Source organism: Macrosteles quadrilineatus, unplaced genomic scaffold (genome assembly GCF_028750875.1).
Source record: "Macrosteles quadrilineatus isolate MER2022 unplaced genomic scaffold, UCM_ALF_1.0 Scaffold_1__1_contigs__length_201487025, whole genome shotgun sequence".
Classification (NCBI taxonomy): domain Eukaryota; kingdom Metazoa; phylum Arthropoda; class Insecta; order Hemiptera; family Cicadellidae; genus Macrosteles; species Macrosteles quadrilineatus.
The window spans coordinates 176,547,314-176,566,142 of NW_026542594.1; the positions used below are offsets into that span (position 1 = coordinate 176,547,314).

General features: G+C 35.5%; 1 protein-coding gene across 1 annotated transcript; it reads right to left on the bottom strand.

The window, feature by feature from the left end:
• Positions 1 to 391: 391 nt before the first annotated feature.
• Positions 392 to 1,163, bottom strand: LOC128983240 (coatomer subunit zeta-1-like). The gene has a single exon (XM_054402471.1). The coding sequence runs from the start codon at positions 976 to 978 to the stop codon at positions 448 to 450; it is 531 nt and encodes a 176-aa protein (XP_054258446.1). The 5' UTR covers positions 979 to 1,163; the 3' UTR covers positions 392 to 447.
• Positions 1,164 to 18,829: the final 17,666 nt, after the last annotated feature.

An 18,829-nucleotide genomic window follows, 5' to 3' on the forward strand; every position in this document is an offset into this window, starting at 1 on the left:
GGCCTACTAGACCCTAATATATTAAATTTTAAAGGTAACTTATTGCGGATGATATTGTTTTCTCCGTTAAATCAAATCTTTCCCATATCATAAGTTACAGAAAATGGTTCACTAAACGCTGCTGGTAGAGACCGGCGACTGACCTGTCCCAACAATGAGATAACGGTTAAATTTAAATTCAGTTAAGCCTGTCCCTAACCTAACTTTTCATTATTTATTACGGTACCTCTACAAAAGGTTTCAATAAGTTAAAGGCCTTTAAATATGTAACTTAACCTAATTGGAAAAAAAGAGTTTCGGGCAGATAAGTTAACGGATTTTGACCGAGTTGCTTTAAGTAGGCTAGGCTATAATACTGGCAGTAAAAAATGCAAGAGTTTGATTTGGTAGCACGAGATTTAATAAACATAGAATGAATCGTAATTTACAAGGAGGTCTCACTTATTTTCACTTCAACAAAGACCATTTTAACTGTTCTTTAGCAGACTGGAATACTTGCCCAACTGTTTGTTCTCCAAGAGGAATGTCTTCTGTTCTTAGCGCAACCCTTTGCACAATAACAGCTGGATCAGCTTCCATAATAATCCCTCCATCACAAATTTCATCGATGGTGAGCATCACTATGTCGAGATTTTGCATCAAAGCTCTTTCTTCTACATTTTTGCGGAGGATTTGGCTAACAGAGTTGAAGAGACATTGAAGGACACTCAATATGATCAGTTCATTCTCTTGAGAGCTTCCAATCACATAGAAGAACAAGTCCACATTTGATCTGTATGTACAGATGAGGCTATTCAACATTATGACTTCCGCATTCGCACGATGTGTTTTGTTGAAAAGATCCTTCTCAAATGCTTTTTGCTCCTTTACAGTACTCAACACATTGGGATCATAGTATTTTGCCAAAACACGCTTTCCATCATTGTTTAGTATTACTATTCCTTTAACAGTGTACATTGTAGGCTCAAGAAGACCCATTTTTGTGATTTGTGTTGGGAAATATTATGAGTAATTTGGCTATTTAAGAATTACAGTAATAGTAATTGCGAGGAAACTGTTGAACACTATATTTACTTAAAACTATAGTCTAGAATATTATTCTTCCTTTGAAAATACACTAATTTGCATCACTTGACACATCAAACAACTTGACACTTGACAGTTTAACAATAGTCCAGAAATGTTTTTCTAGAAAGTGTACACGTCACGTAGAAGACGATGGTAGAAAACGTTATACAGAGGTAAGTAGTGATATATGATAATTATTGCTTAATAGCATTGAGTAAATAGCAAGTAATTCGGTCAGGTATGTAAATATATTATATCATAGATAAAACATACTCCTTTAGGAGTATGTTATATCTATGGTTATATGTTCATCACGATGAGTACCCCCGAATCCACCAGACACCACGTTTCGCCCCCACCCCCCTTGTGACCGTTCTAGCTCCGCCACTGATAACCATTTATTTTATTTTATTTCCATTCCAACGGCCAAATACCATTACAAAAATGGATTGGTAACGATTGTTATGATCTTAAACTAATAAATAAATATGCAGTTATACAATTCAATAAATAGTTATATAACAGAAAAAAATATGATGAATAACAGATAAATATATAACTAAACATTTTTTGCTCGTATCTACGCCAGTGGCATTTTTGTAATGAAGTCAAACACTTTTGAGGGAAAGCGGTGCAAACCCATTAAAGTTTTGTGGATGTGCCGGGGATTGAACCTGTCCCTCCCGCACACACTTTTAAGAGTTAACAAGACAAGAGAACAAGAAACACCACTCAGTTTACATATATGCGCATTGATTAAAAAATATTCTACCTATCTATACATAACAAATATAACAACCTATAACAAATTTTGTTGCTGGCGCAGGGAAGTCAACCGGACGATAGCCTTCTTTCGAAAAGTCCCAAAATATGGTGTCTCAGAAGAAGTCGATACTGGCCCCCAAATTTTTACCAAGACGAAGAAATCTTGCAAGAGGAGCGTGATAATCGTCATGGCTACTGAAGTGCCTCTTGCTGAACAGATCTTGTGAATGGGTTCTATAAGGCACACGACACGGAGGTCCACTTCGGCAAGTAAAGCGGGACAGTCAATTTGGCCATTGAGGAAAACAACGTCTGCCACACAGCGTCTCAAGTGAAGATCTATCAGGTTTAAATTGTTTTGGAAGACGGTCACTGGGACTTCACGGTACTGCATGCCTTGACGGGCACTGAGAAATCGGATGTATGCATTTCTTCTGGACACCTTCTAGTGTGTTGATGGGCCCTAGGTGGAAGGGTGACCAAACTGGGCTGGCATACCCCAACAGCTGTTGGATAAGGGAGCAATAAAGAGTCTTTTTTAGAGCGATGGCATTGTTAGTTCACGAGTAGCCCGAAATAGGAAGCCCAGCAACTGGTTGGCTCTTTTACATAATTCACGTAATGCTCGTCAAAGGAGAAGTTTGATGGAGAAAATCACTCCCAAGTCTTTTATCATTGAGACTCTCTTCAGAGGTTGGTTCATATGGAATACTCTCTGCCATGTATGGAGCGCGAATCTTACTGAAAGTCATACTGGAGCACTTATTAGACACGTTCAGGATCATGTTGTTAGATTCGCACCAATGGATAGCGGTTAGGCTAGCTTGGAGACGAAGAGTGTCTTCAGTGTTACATAATAGTATAGCCTATAATATCTTTATATATAGTAGCCTACCTTTGCTATTAAAGGACTCTAGGATACATAAGGCTGTGGTGTCGGGTGTACTATTTTTGTAACTCAAGGTAAGAAGAACTTATGATGATGTAATAAATAAATGTACTTCAATGCTTAAGCATGGTGTTTTAATATTATCCAAGTTAATCTTGTTTAATTATAAATATTACTTAAGTAATATTGAACATGGTGTAGGTGTGGCGTAGGTGTTATTTTTTCATCTACATAACATCGATGTTAAAGACTTTGTTATAGAAATGTAAATGAATTGGAAACTAACCTAACATGGATTTCAAGCTTCCGCGTGGGTTAGTAATTGACGATAATGTTGCTAACAATTGGACATTATTTAAACAAAAGTTCAAAAACTTTCTGCTCGCCTCAGGGAATGAAAGCAAAGAAGACAAGGTGAAAATAGCTATGCTGCTAAATTGCATAGGTGATGAAGGGATAGAAATCTACAACACATTTAAACCCGAAGAAGCTGATACACTGCAGAAGGTAAATGAACAGTTTGATAATTATTTCATGCCCAAGAAGAATGTTGTATATAACAGGTATAAATTTTTTACAAGAATTCAGCAAGAAAATGAATCAATTGAACATTTTGTAACTGCTCTGAAGAGTCTAGCAAAGCCGTGTGAGTTTAAAGAAGACGAGGAGAGTCTAATTCGTGATCGTGTAGTGATTGGTATAGTGGATAAACAGCTTCAAGAAGTACTTCTTCGAGAAAGTGACCTAACCTTGACTAAAGCTTTAAATCAGTGTCGAGCCGCTGAACTAAGTAGACAGCAAGCGCAAATAATGCAAGGTAAGGTAGGCCTAAGTTCATATAATAGCATAGGCTTACATGCCATTAATAATACAAGACCTAAGTTGTACAATAATGGAAGAAGTTTTAGTTCTCAGAATAAAGCTAGTAATACTAGGCCTAATCAAAAACAAAGCTACCAGTCTTCTACAGTACGTGAAGATAAAAAGACAGCTCAAACATACAAATGTTTTAAGTGTGGAACTGAACATTCAAAGGCTAACTGTCCAGCGTACGGAAGAACGTGTAAAAAATGTGGACTTAAGAATCATTATGCCATTGGTTGTCAAAGAAGTGCCAATAAAAGTAAGCCAAATCATAATAAAACTGTTCATGAAGCTAAGCTAGGGTTAGAGGACATGGAAGATATTTTTATAAGTGCCCTATTCCAAGAAGACACAAGTTCGCAGTCCAGTCCGCAGCATGCAGCCCAAGGAGGAGTCCAGTTCAAAGATGTGTCCAGAGAGGTCGTCGAGAAGATCAACAGCATGGAGAACAATAAAGTGAAAGTGTCATCGTGGATGCAACAAGTTAAAATTAATAATCAAAGTGTTAGTTTTAAACTAGATAGTGGTGCTGAGTGCAATGTGTTACCTGAACATGTAATGGATCAGTTGCAGCTATCCAAGGTCAGTTTAGAGCCTAATTATAGCAAAATCCTAAGCTATGATAATCAGGAGTTAAAATGTTTAGGAAATGTAATTCTTGATTCGGAGGTCAATGGAGTCAAATACAAAATTAAATATGTAGTGGTCAAAACTAAAAGTGTTCCAATACTAGGGTTAAATGCTTGCATAAAGTTAAATTTACTTCAAAGAATAAATAATTTAGAGTTAGATTCAGAGAGTTTAGCGTCTAAAATGAAGTTTGTAGACAAGCATAAAGAAGTTTTTACTGGTATAGGTAAATTTCCTAAGAAATTACATCTCGAGCTCAAAGATGGTGCTAAACCTGTTGTAAATTCAGTCCGAAGAATTCCTGAATCAGTCAAGCCTAAGCTTAAAGAGGCCCTTGATAGGCTAACAGAATATAATGTAATTGAACCAGTTGATTATCCAACTGATTGGGTAAATAATATTGTAATAGTAGAAAAACCAGACAAGTCCTTACGAATATGTTTGGATCCAATTCAGCTTAATGAATGTGTAAAGTTAGATCCGTATCCAATTCCATCGTCAGATGAGTTAGAACTATTGTTACGAGGAAAGTCTTATTTTACAGTACTTGACATGAAAGATGGTTTTCATCAAATAGAATTAGATAATGAAAGTAGCTTGCTAACTACATTCATAACTCCTTTTGGAAAGTTTAAGTACAATAAACTACCATTCGGGTTACGAGTAAGTCCAGAAATTTTTCAAAGATATAATGTTCAAATGTTTGGTGACATTCCTAATGTAGGAATCTATTTTGATGATTTTATAATTGCTACGGAAACAGAAACAGAACATAACACAGTCTTAAATCATGTAATGGAAAGAGCGTTAAAAAACAATGTTAAGTTCAATGCTAAAAAGTTACAATTTAAAGTAAGTAGTGTTAAGTATCTAGGCATGATATTTTCAAAAGAAGGTGTAACTCCAGAACCAGAACGTGTAAAAAGCATTATTGCATTAGAAGAGCCTAAAAGTAAAAAAGAGCTACAAAGTGTTTTAGGTGTAACTAACTATTTATCTAAGTTTGTTCATAACATGAGTCAGTTAACTGAACCTTTAAGACAACTTTTAAAGAAAAATGTTGATTTTGTTTGGACAAAAGATCATACAAAAGCATTTGAGACACTTAAGTCTAAGATTGCTGAAGCGACATCGCTTAAAATATTTGATCCTAAAATAGATTGTGAAATTTTTGTTGATTCATCCAATTATGGGTATGGAGCATGTCTTTTACAGCAAGGCTGTCCGATAGCGTTTGCGTCTAAAGCACTAACCGATACAGAGTTAAGGTATCCAATAATAGATAAAGAAATGGCAGCTATGTGTTTTGCGTTGTCTAAGTATCATAAATTCATTTATGGTCAAAAGGTTACTGTGTATACTGACCATAAGCCTCTAGTTTCGATTGTTTCCAAGAACATGCATAAAGTTTCCAATAGGTTACAGAAGTTTAAACTAGAACTACTCAAGTATAACATTGAAGTAAAATACTTACCTGGTAAATCTAATGTACTAGCAGACTTATTGTCAAGGAAAGTTGATAAGAACATGAATGATAAGAATGATAGTTATTTAAACAGTGAACTAGAAAAATCTGTAATGGTACATAGTCTAAGTAATCAGTTAAGTATGTCTGAGAGTAAAAAGCTACAGTTTAAAACTGCTACTGAAAATGATGAAGTTTTGAACAAGGTTATCAAATACGTTAATGAAGGGTGGCCTGGTTATAAAGTATTGGATAATGCATTGAAACCCTATCATAAGATTAAGGATGAAATTTCCCATGAAAATGGTTTGCTATTTTTTGGTAACAAGATCATTGTTCCTTCTGTATTGCGACAAAGTATGCTAAACCTAATTCATGAATCACATCTTGGTGTAGTTAAATGCAAAGCTAGAGCAAGACAAATTTTGTTTTGGCCTAACATAAACAGGGACATTGAAAACCTAGTTTTAAGTTGTCAAATATGTGAAAAATATAGGTTTGCAAATGGCAAAGAACCATTGTTAAATCATGAAAAGGCTACTAGGCCTTGGCAGTTTGTATATAGTGACATACTAGAGTATGGTGGAAAAAATTATTTGGTTGTAAATGATGCTTATTCTAACTGGGTAGAATTAAGAGAGCTATTTGACAAATCAGCTAACAGTGTCATAAGAGTTCTAAAACATATTTTTTCGCAGTTTGGCGTACCAGATAGTTTTGTTTCAGATAATGTTCCTTTTAGTTCTCACATGTTTAAATCGTTTGCAAATGAATATAATTTTGAAAGTGTGACCAGTAGTCCTTTTTATCCAAGAAGTAATGGTAGATCTGAGAAAGCAGTGGCGATATGCAAAAATCTGTTGAGAAGGGCAAAGGACAGTGGTAAAGATATCGAATTGTTGCTATTGGATTATAGAAACACTCCCCTTAACAATGTTAATGTTAGTCCAGCACAGTTATTTTTAAATAGAGTATTGAAGTCAAAAATGCCTATAAATACAAAGGCATTAAATCCAAAAATAGTTCATGTCAACAGAGATAGGTTAGATGAAAAATCTAAGTTGTATTACGATAGGACATCAAAGTCACTATGTCATTTTGATAAAGGTGATAATGTTTTGATTCAAAAAGGTAAAGAGTGGATAAGTGGTAAAGTCATTGAAAAGTTAAACTTTCCCCCCAGAAGTTATGTTGTTCAGGATAGATATGGTCAAGTGTATCGTAGAAATAGAATTATGTTAAGAAAGTGTTATTCTAAGGTTATTCAGTCTGATTATTCTGATCTAATCGCACAAACTAATTTTGGGTTAGAAAATATTGAAAGGCCTAATCAGAATGAGTTTGAGAATAATGTTAACATACCAGTACCAGTACCTAATGTTTTACCTAATAGGCCAGTAACAAACCAAACCACTAGATTCGGTCGAACCATCAGAAAGCCTAACCATTTGAAGGAATATGTTTAAGTCTGTCTGTTCATTTGTTTAATCAACATTTGTCTTAATGGATTTAAATCATTTTGATTAAAAAAGGAGGATGTTACATAATAGTATAGCCTATAATATCTTTATATATAGTAGCCTACCTTTGCTATTAAAGGACTCTAGGATACATAAGGCTGTGGTGTCGGGTGTACTATTTTTGTAACTCAAGGTAAGAAGAACTTATGATGATGTAATAAATGTACTTCAATGCTTAAGCATGGTGTTTTAATATTATCCAAGTTAATCTTGTTTAATTATAAATATTACTTAAGTAATATTGAACAACTCTCTGCCATGTATGGAGCGCGAATCTTACTGAAAGTCATACTGGAGCACTTATTAGACACGTTCAGGATCATGTTGTTAGATTCGCACCAATGGATAGCGGTTAGGCTAGCTTGGAGACGAAGAGTGTCTTCAGAGCGTGATACTTCTACAAACATCTTAACATCGTCCACGAACAAAATGGACTCCACATCAAGAATATCCGCGATGTCCATTAATGAAAGTTATCAAGAGGTAAATTGCTAGCAACGAGCCCTGGGGGACGCCTGAGAGTTGGATAAATACATCGGAGTTGCAAAGGAGCAGTTTTAAATCTAAGCACCACCCCGTAAGATAGTCTTCCATCCAATTAAAAATTGAACAAGGATCCCGTAGGCTTTCAGTTTGGCAATAAGGATAGGAGTGATCGACCTTGTCAAAAGCTTTTGCAAAGTCAACAAAAACTATGTCCTGTTGTTTTCCGTTTTTCAAAACTGATAGAATATTGCTCTCAAATAATAAAAGTTTGGTCACAGTAGACTTTAAGGCTGAAAACCCATGCTGCCTATGATTGGTGATGAGTGGTCATAGGAATTGTTTGAGTCTAGAGAGAACAGGTGATTCAAACACTTTACCAATAGCCGGTAGTATAGTTATAGGCCAATAGTTTTTTTCTGGAGGATTTTTCCCCTTTCAAATAGGGACTACTCGGCTGACCTTGAGAACTTCCGGAAAGATCCCTTGATAGAGGGAAGAGTTGAAGAGGAAGAGGTTGTTGAGGAGGAGGGTTGTTGAGGAGTTGAGGAGGAGTTGAGAGGGGTCCTGCTAGGAGCGTTCGGAAATGCTTCAGAAACGAGGGTGAAATGTTGTCGGGACCAGCGCCTTTATTAATTTTTAGCTTGGAAAGGCAATCCAGAACTTTGGATGGGGTGAAGCTAATAGAAGCTAGAACAATGCTACTGTTGAACTCGAAGGTTGGGGGAGATTGCACAGGCTTGTATTACATTGACATGACTTGCCTGTATTATTAATAGTAAGCTATGTGAACCTACAGAAAATTTGGTTTCGTTCTTTTCTTGTTCAACCTCACAGAAGTCAAATATAGTTATATATAAAATGCTGTGCATTTTTGAAATTATTATTTGTGTTAGTAGTACTTTTTACAAAGTGCATAAACAGACTGGAGATAATATAAATCAAGGCAGTGGCTATTCGCACGTCAGACGTGCGCTGCTACCCAAGGCCCCACTAGAAAAAGTTTTTTTTAGTGTGGCCTTGCCTTGAGCTACCACGCACGTGTGCTCCAAATGACGTCATATTACGTTCCTAATCTAGTAACCGTTATAGCTGTTTGGGAACAGGTTGCACACAAAGATATCCTAGTATTAGGAACGGAAACGGTAGTAGCTCATATTATTATAGTAATACCAGAAACAAAAGAATCCTGGGCCGTTTCGAGCCGCGCAGGTTTGAATGGTACCCCGCACCTACCGGCGCGAGCCACGTGATCTTTTCGTTTCTGCGCAGGTTGTTTTGTGAGTGGTATGTCTATAGCCGAAATGGATGGGATCAACTTCGTAAAGAGAAAGGTAAAAGCACAGACAATGGAGTAAACCATTGAAGTATTATATTGTCTGTGGTAAAAGAGTTGGAACAGAGCCAAAGATGTTAAAAGCAATCAAAAATATAGGTGCTGGCCAATAAGATGTTTATTAGAAGACACATTAGAAGATTCAATATATAGGAATCGTAAAAAACTTAAGCCAAGTCCTGATGTTAGCCTACTTCACCATTTAAAGGCTAGGCCTATAAAAGGTAGGGCCTAATATTAGTAGGGCTATGTTGGCCTAGATAGCCCAGCCCACAGAAGTAGGCTAGGCATTAAGATAAAATATTAATAAATCACCAGGCTGTCATCGGCTTAAAGCTTAAACTTAACATTTTACAGTGTAAGCTTACAAGTAAAATCTTAATGGGCCTACCGGTACCTTATTTTTGATTTGGCCGCTTTCCAGAGCTTTTACTTTTCCTTGTACCACAGTATATGCATCTGTAAGTCAGTTCTTAACCCTTAATTTGACAGCGTCAGCGTGCCATTATTGGCACATGAGGATTCAAAAAAATATCACGTGTTCGCCTGTTAAATTTTTATTCCAACAAACGGCGTCCAAAGGTTCTTTGCCTATTCCTATTATGGTTTAGTGCACTATAGTGGATGTTTTGGAAATTACTATCACTTTAGACCAACATATAGAAAAGGAAGTATGGAGGCTTATTGTAGAAGGTTAGTAAATTGCTTCTTATTTCAATATTTTAGGCTGTTTACTTATATATCTAAGTGATTTGCACAGATTAAAGATGAGAAAACATAACCCAGGTCAGTAATTAGCTTAAATATGAATATTGATTTTGTTATAAACTAAACAATTTGAGTGTGACAAAATGGCACATTAATTGCTAAAGAACCAGGGAACAATGAAAATTTTTGGGCGTGCCAAAAATGGCACATTACCAAAGATTCAGATATTTTTTTTAGTTTATTGAGCACGCCTAAAGTGGCACACTGTTTATAAAACAGTGAAAGGTATTTATATTTGTAAATGTATGTCTCTTATTTCCACAAATTGTAAAATAAAAATGTTTTTGTGAGGAAAGATTTTTCACTAGGCTGATTAGAAAAGACTTTGTCTTTACAAAAAATTCCGACCATCCATGGCAACAAATATCTACCAAAAAGAGTTTTCCTGAAAGTGAATCTTCTTATATGAAAGTTGATTGTGCATTCCGATAAAGACTTTGGTACTTACAAATATTTGCTCACCGTATCGACATATCGTGGAATAACGCATTGCTCCCACGTTGAAAATAATTAAACTGAAAACCAGCAAGACAATATGTCACAAAAAAAATAGTTATGGGATTTTTGAATCGCTAACCAAAGAAAGGAGTAAAAGACAAGTTCTAAAAGACAAGGATTTACTTCTTCTCACACCAGCTGCTCTGATGTATGTTGAAGATGTACGCTTTATTGATGTTGTTGGACACTACCCTTTCTTTGTATGCAACAAGAGGTCGATGCAGATTTTTCAAAAATGAAAAATCGTCGATAGAGTGTTCAAAGTGCAATGCGAGGCTGTAACTGAAAGAAAATAGCAATTGTTTTGTGGGGTTTCACCAAAAGTAGATGCCGTTTCTTGATGGACATACTCTAATGAAATTTCAAACGATTTTCCTGATGGGCATGACTAATGAAATATCAATAAATTATATAATAATGTATTTTCTATTGTAATCACATAGTTTTGTAGAGGTTTTACATGTGTATATTTTTAGTTCATTTTTTATAATGACGTTTATACCATTTTATATTGGTTTGATAACTTTTGTGGGGAAATTGATTTTCTTATATCTTACATATAATTATAGTTATACAATTTTGATATCCAATATGTGATAATGTCGACTTATTCAAACCCTAAAGTTTATTTTTAAGTGCTATACAGATAAACTTGTTGTATTTAATTCAACATGAGATTCCTAGAGAAATCTCCGCATCTTTGGCAAAGTGCCAAAAATGGCACACATGAAAAAATTGTGAAAAATCTTCTATAATATTAAAACGAAACAGTGTTTTTTTATTTCACGATTCTGAATCAACCACTGAACGGATTTTCATGATTTTTGTGTTGAAAGAAAGATAATTTTGAGAACTAAGGAATGTCGAAGCCATAATTTTAGTTTAGGGTCCCAGTTTTTTAGAAATTAGGTTTTATTTTTTAAAAAGTCTAGCAGCCGACGCTAAGATTCTAAACTAGCTTTTGGCATAAAATAATTTGCTCAACATAACAGCTGTAAACATTCAGCTTTTGTGTCACAAATTCAGCATTTGGATAAAAATGTAAAGAAATACTTAGGGTTGACTTATTTATACTATGTGTAATGCAAATCATTGATACGTTCAATTCTTCTGTAAGAGGATGGCAGATTAATTAAATTATACATAGTAAAATACTAGGATGTTCAAATTTTTTTTAATTCTTCGAATCTTTGTAATCTTCGATTTGTTTTAGAGCAATATAATTTGTTTTAACTAACAGCTGGTTAAATATAAACTATGGAACTATGAGGTTATTTTATTTACTCTTATTTTGTCATTGATTATAGGAAATAAGTAAGATTAGTAGAGATAATTAGACCACAGTTTAAAATAGTTTAGACAAAAATTAATTAAACCACAGTACAAATCGAGGCTCTGTACACGAGTCTTAATAAACAAGGATAAATGCAAATTATTTTACTGCTCCACTTTTCAAGGAAAGATTAGAAAAATAACAATGTTTACATGTTTTAATTCTTCATGATAGCTTATTGTTTACAATTAATGTTTGTTTGCTTTAACTTTGTTTGGATTAGGCCTGGAAATATTGATGTCATAAAAAGAAGATCAAGAATAATCAGGAATCACGATTTTAAACTACCACCATAACCTCAGCCGGGTTTTATACAAAGATAAACAGATGGATGACATAGATTGAACAAAACGTCAACATTGACCTAGGATACTGCAATTAGACAAACCATCCTTTTATGAAATCGTGTTCTGTTGTGGTCCCGTACGTAGGACGGGCTAACACCTCGGACTTATAAGAATTTTAAAATTATTTTTTTGAAGTTCCTTTGGACCCTTTTGATTGAAATATACTCAAGTTATCGCGTTCACGGACGTATATATATATATAAATTTGAACGATTTGTGTTTTTGGCCTCTGGGGACATCAAAATGAAAAAGCAAATCGGTCCCGGGTCTAGGTCTTTCCGTGCCACCTACGGTAATAGCTACTTCCCTATAGGGAAATTCGCTAAAAAAGAACTCAAGATTACTAAAAGAACTGGTCACATGTAGCAGGAAAGGAATATAAAAAGTAAACACGCTAGTAAAAAGCTAATGACGTAATTGTCAATGTTTATTATCCATACCGTTATCAGTTCTATCCTTAATAATTACCCACCCTCATTGAATAAGTGTACATCGTAATTTCCCATATTAGTTAATTTAAACTACAATATATTCATAGTTGAAATAAAAGTGATATTTTCACGTTTGGGGGCGCTGATAGGCACCCCCAAACGTAACCACACTGAACACGATTTCATAAAAGGATGGTTTGTCTAATGCAGTATCCTAGGTCAATGTTGACGTTGTGTTCAATCTTTGTATACAACTTGGCTGAGGTTGTGGTGGTAATTTAAAATCGTGATTCCTGATTATTCTTGATCTTTTTTATGACATCAATATTTCCGGACCTAATCCAAACAAAGTTAAAGCAGACAAACATTAATTGTAAACAAAAAGCTACCATGAAGAATTAAAACATGTAAACATTGTTATTTTTCTATTCTTTTCTTGAAAAGTAAAAGAGTAAAATAATTTGCATTTATCCTTTTTTATTAAGACTCGTGTACAGAGCCTCGATTTGTACTGTGGTTTGATTAATTTTTGTCTAAACTATTTTAAACTGTGGTCTAATTATCTCTACTAATCTTACTTATTTCCTATAATCAATGACAAAATAAGAGTAAATAAAATAACCTCATAGTTCCATAGTTTATATTTAACCAGCTGTTAGTTAAAACAAATTATATTGATCTAAAACAAATCGAATGAAGATTACAAAGTTTGCTTTAAAACAATAATTTGAACATCCTAGTATTTTACTATGTATAATTTAATTAATCTGCCATCCTCTTACAGAAGAATTGAACGTATCAATGATTTGCATTACACATAGTATAAATAAGTCAACCCTAAGTATGTCTTTACATTACTATCCAAATGCTGAATTTGTGACACAAAAGCTGAATGTTTACAGCTGTTATGTTAAGAGGCGGCAGGAGTCAACCACCACGCTACTGGCAGGGCCTGCTATTTAACATGGGACTAATTTACTTTTCACTTAACTGCAATTAAACGATTGCGTATTTGGCATGGATCAAAAAGTAGTATTAAAAAGCATAACTTAACCTACGTGTAGCATGCAAAAACATTTAAAAAAAAATTTTTTTTAATTTGTTTTTGTTGAAATAAAAAATATTATTTTCCATAAGGATTTGACAGAACTAGTTCAATGTTACAGTAGGTAAACGTTATCGTAAAATTGTGAAATTTGGCTTACAAGTAACCTTATATATTCAGTCTTAAAACTACTTTTTAGTTTTCTTGAAAAGTGAATTGGTTTCAATGTTTTTCGTTGTTTTAAAATAACTCTACAACTGCAACCCCCTCACGCGCAGCGCGGGGCGGCGTAACAGTTCAGCGTTCTCCACACAGATAGCACTAGCGTCGATGTGAAAGAAAAGGCGCGCAAAATACAAATTTTAGTATAAACCCACACTTAGCAAAGTCTACATCGGAAGATCAACAATTTTGGCAGTGTCAGTATTATTGAGTTGTTTCTATCAAACCGTGATGGGTCATCTGAAGAAGTTCCCGTCGAGGACGAAAAAGCGGAAGCTGCCTTCCTATTTAAAAAAATACTTTGATGATAAGAAGTAAGTATGCATAATATTTAGTCTTGATTTTAGAATAGGACTGGATACTATATAGGAGACTTATTGTGGTATTAGTACTGTAATTCAAAAAATAATTATGTGCAATTCAATTAACTTCACTGTGACTTAAGAGGGACTTTTAAATGAGGCCTACAATAATTTGTAGTAGGTCCAAACTTAAAAAAACAGATATTTTTTGTCAGTTTGACGTTTGACGCATTAGCATTGTACCATAATATCTCTTGTATTTTCAGGAAAGAACCAAGTCACGATGGGGAGAAAGACGCAACAGAAACTTCTCACGTCTCAATGCTGTGTGGTCGTAGAATAGTGACAATTAAAGATATTTTCGATCAAGTGAAAGAATTAGATAATCATAGTCCCACAGGTTGTAGTTTCAAAGATTTGACATTTTTGCGGGAAAAGAGAGTTGGACTGAAGAGTGGTTTTGTATTTAAATGTTCCATGTGCAACATAACAAAGGTTATTTGGTCAGAAACAAAGAAAAATGATTTGATGGATGTAAATACAAGTGCTGTTAGTGGAACTATGGCAACAGGTGGAGGCCATGCTCAATTAGAGGAAGTTTTTTCCACAATGGACATTCCCCCGATGAGCAACAAAACCTTTAAGAAAATAGAGGACAAGGTAAATATAAATTATTTTAGGGAAACATTTACTGTATGTCCACTTATTTGCTTTTGATATAACGTAAGTTAAAAAGTTTAACCAATCCTTTATCCATTAATCATATAATTCATTTCACGGCTATTTGTTTATCACTATTATTAACTTTATTTGATGTAAAATTATTATTATTATTCAAGATTTGCCATTTGCTACAATAACGTCGTATATTGGAGACCGTTACCAAGTTGTAGTTATTATTTTTTTTATATATGTACAATAGTTAATATTTAATTATATAACTACCTTTTAGGTAATCTCGGAGTTGGTAGCTACAGCTGAGTGTGAAATGAAAGAAGCAGCACAGGAAGAAGCAAGACACGCAGTAGAAAATGGAGAGGTTGACGAAGATGGCACGCCGCTTCTCACCGTCGTTGCTGATGGCAGCTGGTGCAAAAGGTCCTACAGATCTAATTACTCGTCACTGTCAGGAGTGGTAAGTAGGTTTGACCCCCCGTCTGGGAAAACAAATGTTGTGCTAGTTTTTTTAAAATTTTTTTACGAAATATTTAATCAATTTACTCAACTAATAATTACCGTAAGCTTTTCATACAAAATCTTTTATTATTTTGTGTTAAATTATACGGTTGGTTGGATATCAGTTTTGTTATGGTTAGTTAGCCATCAGCAGGGACGTAACTAGGGGGGGGGGAATGATAAATGCTATATAACTGTTATTTTACTGTTTACGAATCATAACGGTACGTATGAACTTGTACGGTGCGAGAATGAGGATAAGCATACTGCGTTATCTGTCTGTCGTCGATGAGTCACTGGGACGGCGCCGGCGCGGCGTCAAAACACTTCCACACCCCTCCCGAAACCCACCTACCCCTCCGCACACCATCCCTCACACCAGTCACCACGCACACACACACACATACTACAAACACAACACTAGCAATACTAGTAATATTATTAGTTACTAGCAATATTATTTTCGTGAATCATTTCGTTTTCAAATAAAATATTTGTCTTTGAAAATACGAACCATATTGCATTCAATTATTTACCACCTATACAGTCTCTCAAAGCCTTAATACTTTGAACTTGGGGTTAAGCATTTTAAGATCTAAATACTGTTGTCTTAATGTATTGCACCGATGGACACACCACACATTTTTTAAGAAGATTTGTAAGGAATTGGGTTCAGTCCAATTGAAGGGGGGGCGCCAAAATAGGTGTTTGCCCCGGGTACTGAATAGCCTAGTTACGTCCCTGGCCATCAGTATTTTTGGATGGTTGGGCCATTGTTGGAGAATGGTTGGTTGGAAAACAGTTCAAAGAGATGGCATTTCTACCGTTGGCCAACTGTGTGGCTCCACAATTTACCAACGTTGGCCCAACCATCTGTGCTACATGGGCTTGCGAATAATCACCTTTTAACATTCACTCCATCACATCAAATTGGGTGTGACAGGTTTATTGCTACGAGGGTATTTATCTGTTCTCAAAAGAAAATAATTCTCTATTATAAAAAATTGGCAACTAACGCGTGTATGTAATGTGTACTACTAAGGTTTTTGGGTTTTTATTTACAGGCGGCTATTGTCGGCCACAATACAAAAAAGGTGCTGTACATGGGAGTGAAGAATAAATATTGCACTCCATGCTCCCGAGCTGCATCTTTAGGAAAGGAGCCAACAGAGCATACCTGCTACAAAAACTGGGAGTCAACCCAGAGCTCTTCTAGTATGGAACCTGCCATCATCGCAGACGGCTTTCAACGTAGCGAAGAGATGTATGGAGTGAGATACGCTCGTCTTATCGCAGACGGCGACAGTAGCGTATACAAAAGGATTAGAGAGAGCAGACCATATAAAAGTATTACTGTTGAAAAAATAGAATGTAAGAACCATTTGCTGCGAAACTTCTCCAACAAGCTAAGGCAAATTGCAGTTACATCGAACAAAAACAAAAACAGTATCCTTATGAGAAAAAAATTGGGTGAAAACGTTTTCCGTTGTAGAATGGCTGTCCAAAAAGCCCAGGAATACAGGAAGAAACAAGATTTGCCAAACGTAGAAAAGATTAAACAGCTGAGGCTGGATATTTTGAATGTACCCAGTCATGTATTTGGACAGCATGAGCATTGTAGAGAAAGGGGATACTTTTGTACAAAGGAAGCGCAAGATGTAAATAGTGAAGGAAATTTTGTTCCACAGTTAGTGTCCGCTGGATTGTATAATTTAATCTGTGATGTTATTCGTGACCTGAGCCGCCATTCACGGAGTTTGATCACGGATGTAACCTCTAATGCAGTTGAGCACTACAATTCGATCGTGGCTAAGTACATAGGAGGAAAACGGGTGAACTTCGCCATGAGGGGATCGTACCAAGGACGGTGTTCAGCGGCAGTTCTTCAACATAATACAGGAAACACCCACTACGTACTCCACAAGCACATGTACAAAGCTAGCCCTGGATATTATACCAAAAGTACAGGTTTGAAAAGAAAAAGGAAGGTTGAGAAAGGACAGGGACAGAAAAAATCAAGAAAGACATTGTTTCAGGTGAGCTCTAACAACGATGCGGATTATGGCGTAGCAGCCCAAAAGCCGGACATCGACGAGGAAACAATGAAAATGGAAACCGAAGAATTTCTAAAAAAACTTCAACGATCAAAAGAGGAAAGAATTCGAATCGAGCGAGCCACCGTCGAACAAAGTGACAGTGGAGAGTGGCTCGAAATACGCCGTAACCTATTGACCGCCTCTAATTTTGGGCGTGTATGTAAAATGAAACCAACGACCGGTTGTAGTTCGTTGGTAAAGCAATTATTATACTCTACTTTTGACTGTGAGTCAATGGCCTACGGCCGCCAAAATGAACCGGTGGCCAGAGAAGAAGCTGCTTCTTTATTACAGAAAACGATACAACCATGCGGCTTGTTTATCGACGACGAAAAACCTTTTTTAGGGGCATCTCCTGATGGGTTAATCGACGATGATGGCTTGATTGAGATCAAATGCCCATCTTCATGCAAAAACCTGACACCGGATGAAGCAGTCATCTCCAGAAAATGTACATTTTGGAAAAAGGAAAAGGATGGAACGATTGGTGAAATAAATAAGGGGCATGACTTTTACTACCAAATGCAAGGCCAGTTGAGCATTACAAAACGACGTTATTGCCAGTTTGTACTGTGGACAACTAAAGGAATAAAAATGGAAAAAATCGAACGAGATGATGAGTTCTGGCAAAATAACATGGTCCCTAAGTTAGAGATTTTATCTCAATTGCATTCTACCTGAATTAATTGATCCCCGCCATTGCAGATCAATGGAAATCCGAAATCCGTCGTATATTGTTAATGCCCAGGAAAAGCAAAAAGCATCTAAGAAGACAAACAAAAGCGATGGTTAAATGTCATCATAGCTTGTAAAATGATCATTCATTTTTGTACATATAATTATTTTTAATACATGTTTGTTTTGATTTTTTTGGAAAAGACTCATTAACATCAACTACACTGTAAAGCCGAAATAAATAGTTTTCTAAAGGAAAACATGAGTATTGAATTGACCATACCCATTTCCATCAAATTATTTAAACTCAGTTATATAAATTGAGTGTAAATGAAAACTCAATTCCATAGAAGAACTTTTAACGTAATGTAATAAAACATATATTGAAAAAACAACAATTAATTATGGTATCTCATTTATGAAATAAATAAAGTAATGAATAAATAAATAAATAAATAAAGCTATGAAATAAATTCAATTTGCATAAACGTAAAATTTCAAATTTAATTCAGTTTTACCAAAATAATATAGTAATAATTACCGGCTTCTCGCACGCACTACATACATTTTAAAACTAAAAAAATAAAATTTTAAAACGTATAAATTAAATTTGTACGTTTAAAATTAGCGTAGCATTGCAGGCCGAATGTTTGTTTGTGTAAAAAGACAGATTCATTCGACCCGTCGCGTCGGCCACAGTATTGCACCATTTAGAAATGTACGAACTGTCCATTTTTCAACACTGCTCTATCCGTGGAAGTTACGATCAATAGGCTCAAGGTCAGAAACTAGCCGTGCGGGTTGCGGACCGTACAAATGCAGGAGTCGCAGATTGACGATTTTCAACCTGACTCCTGCCGCCTCTTAAGCAAATTATTTTATGCCAAAAGCTAGTTTAGAATCTTAGCGTCGGCTG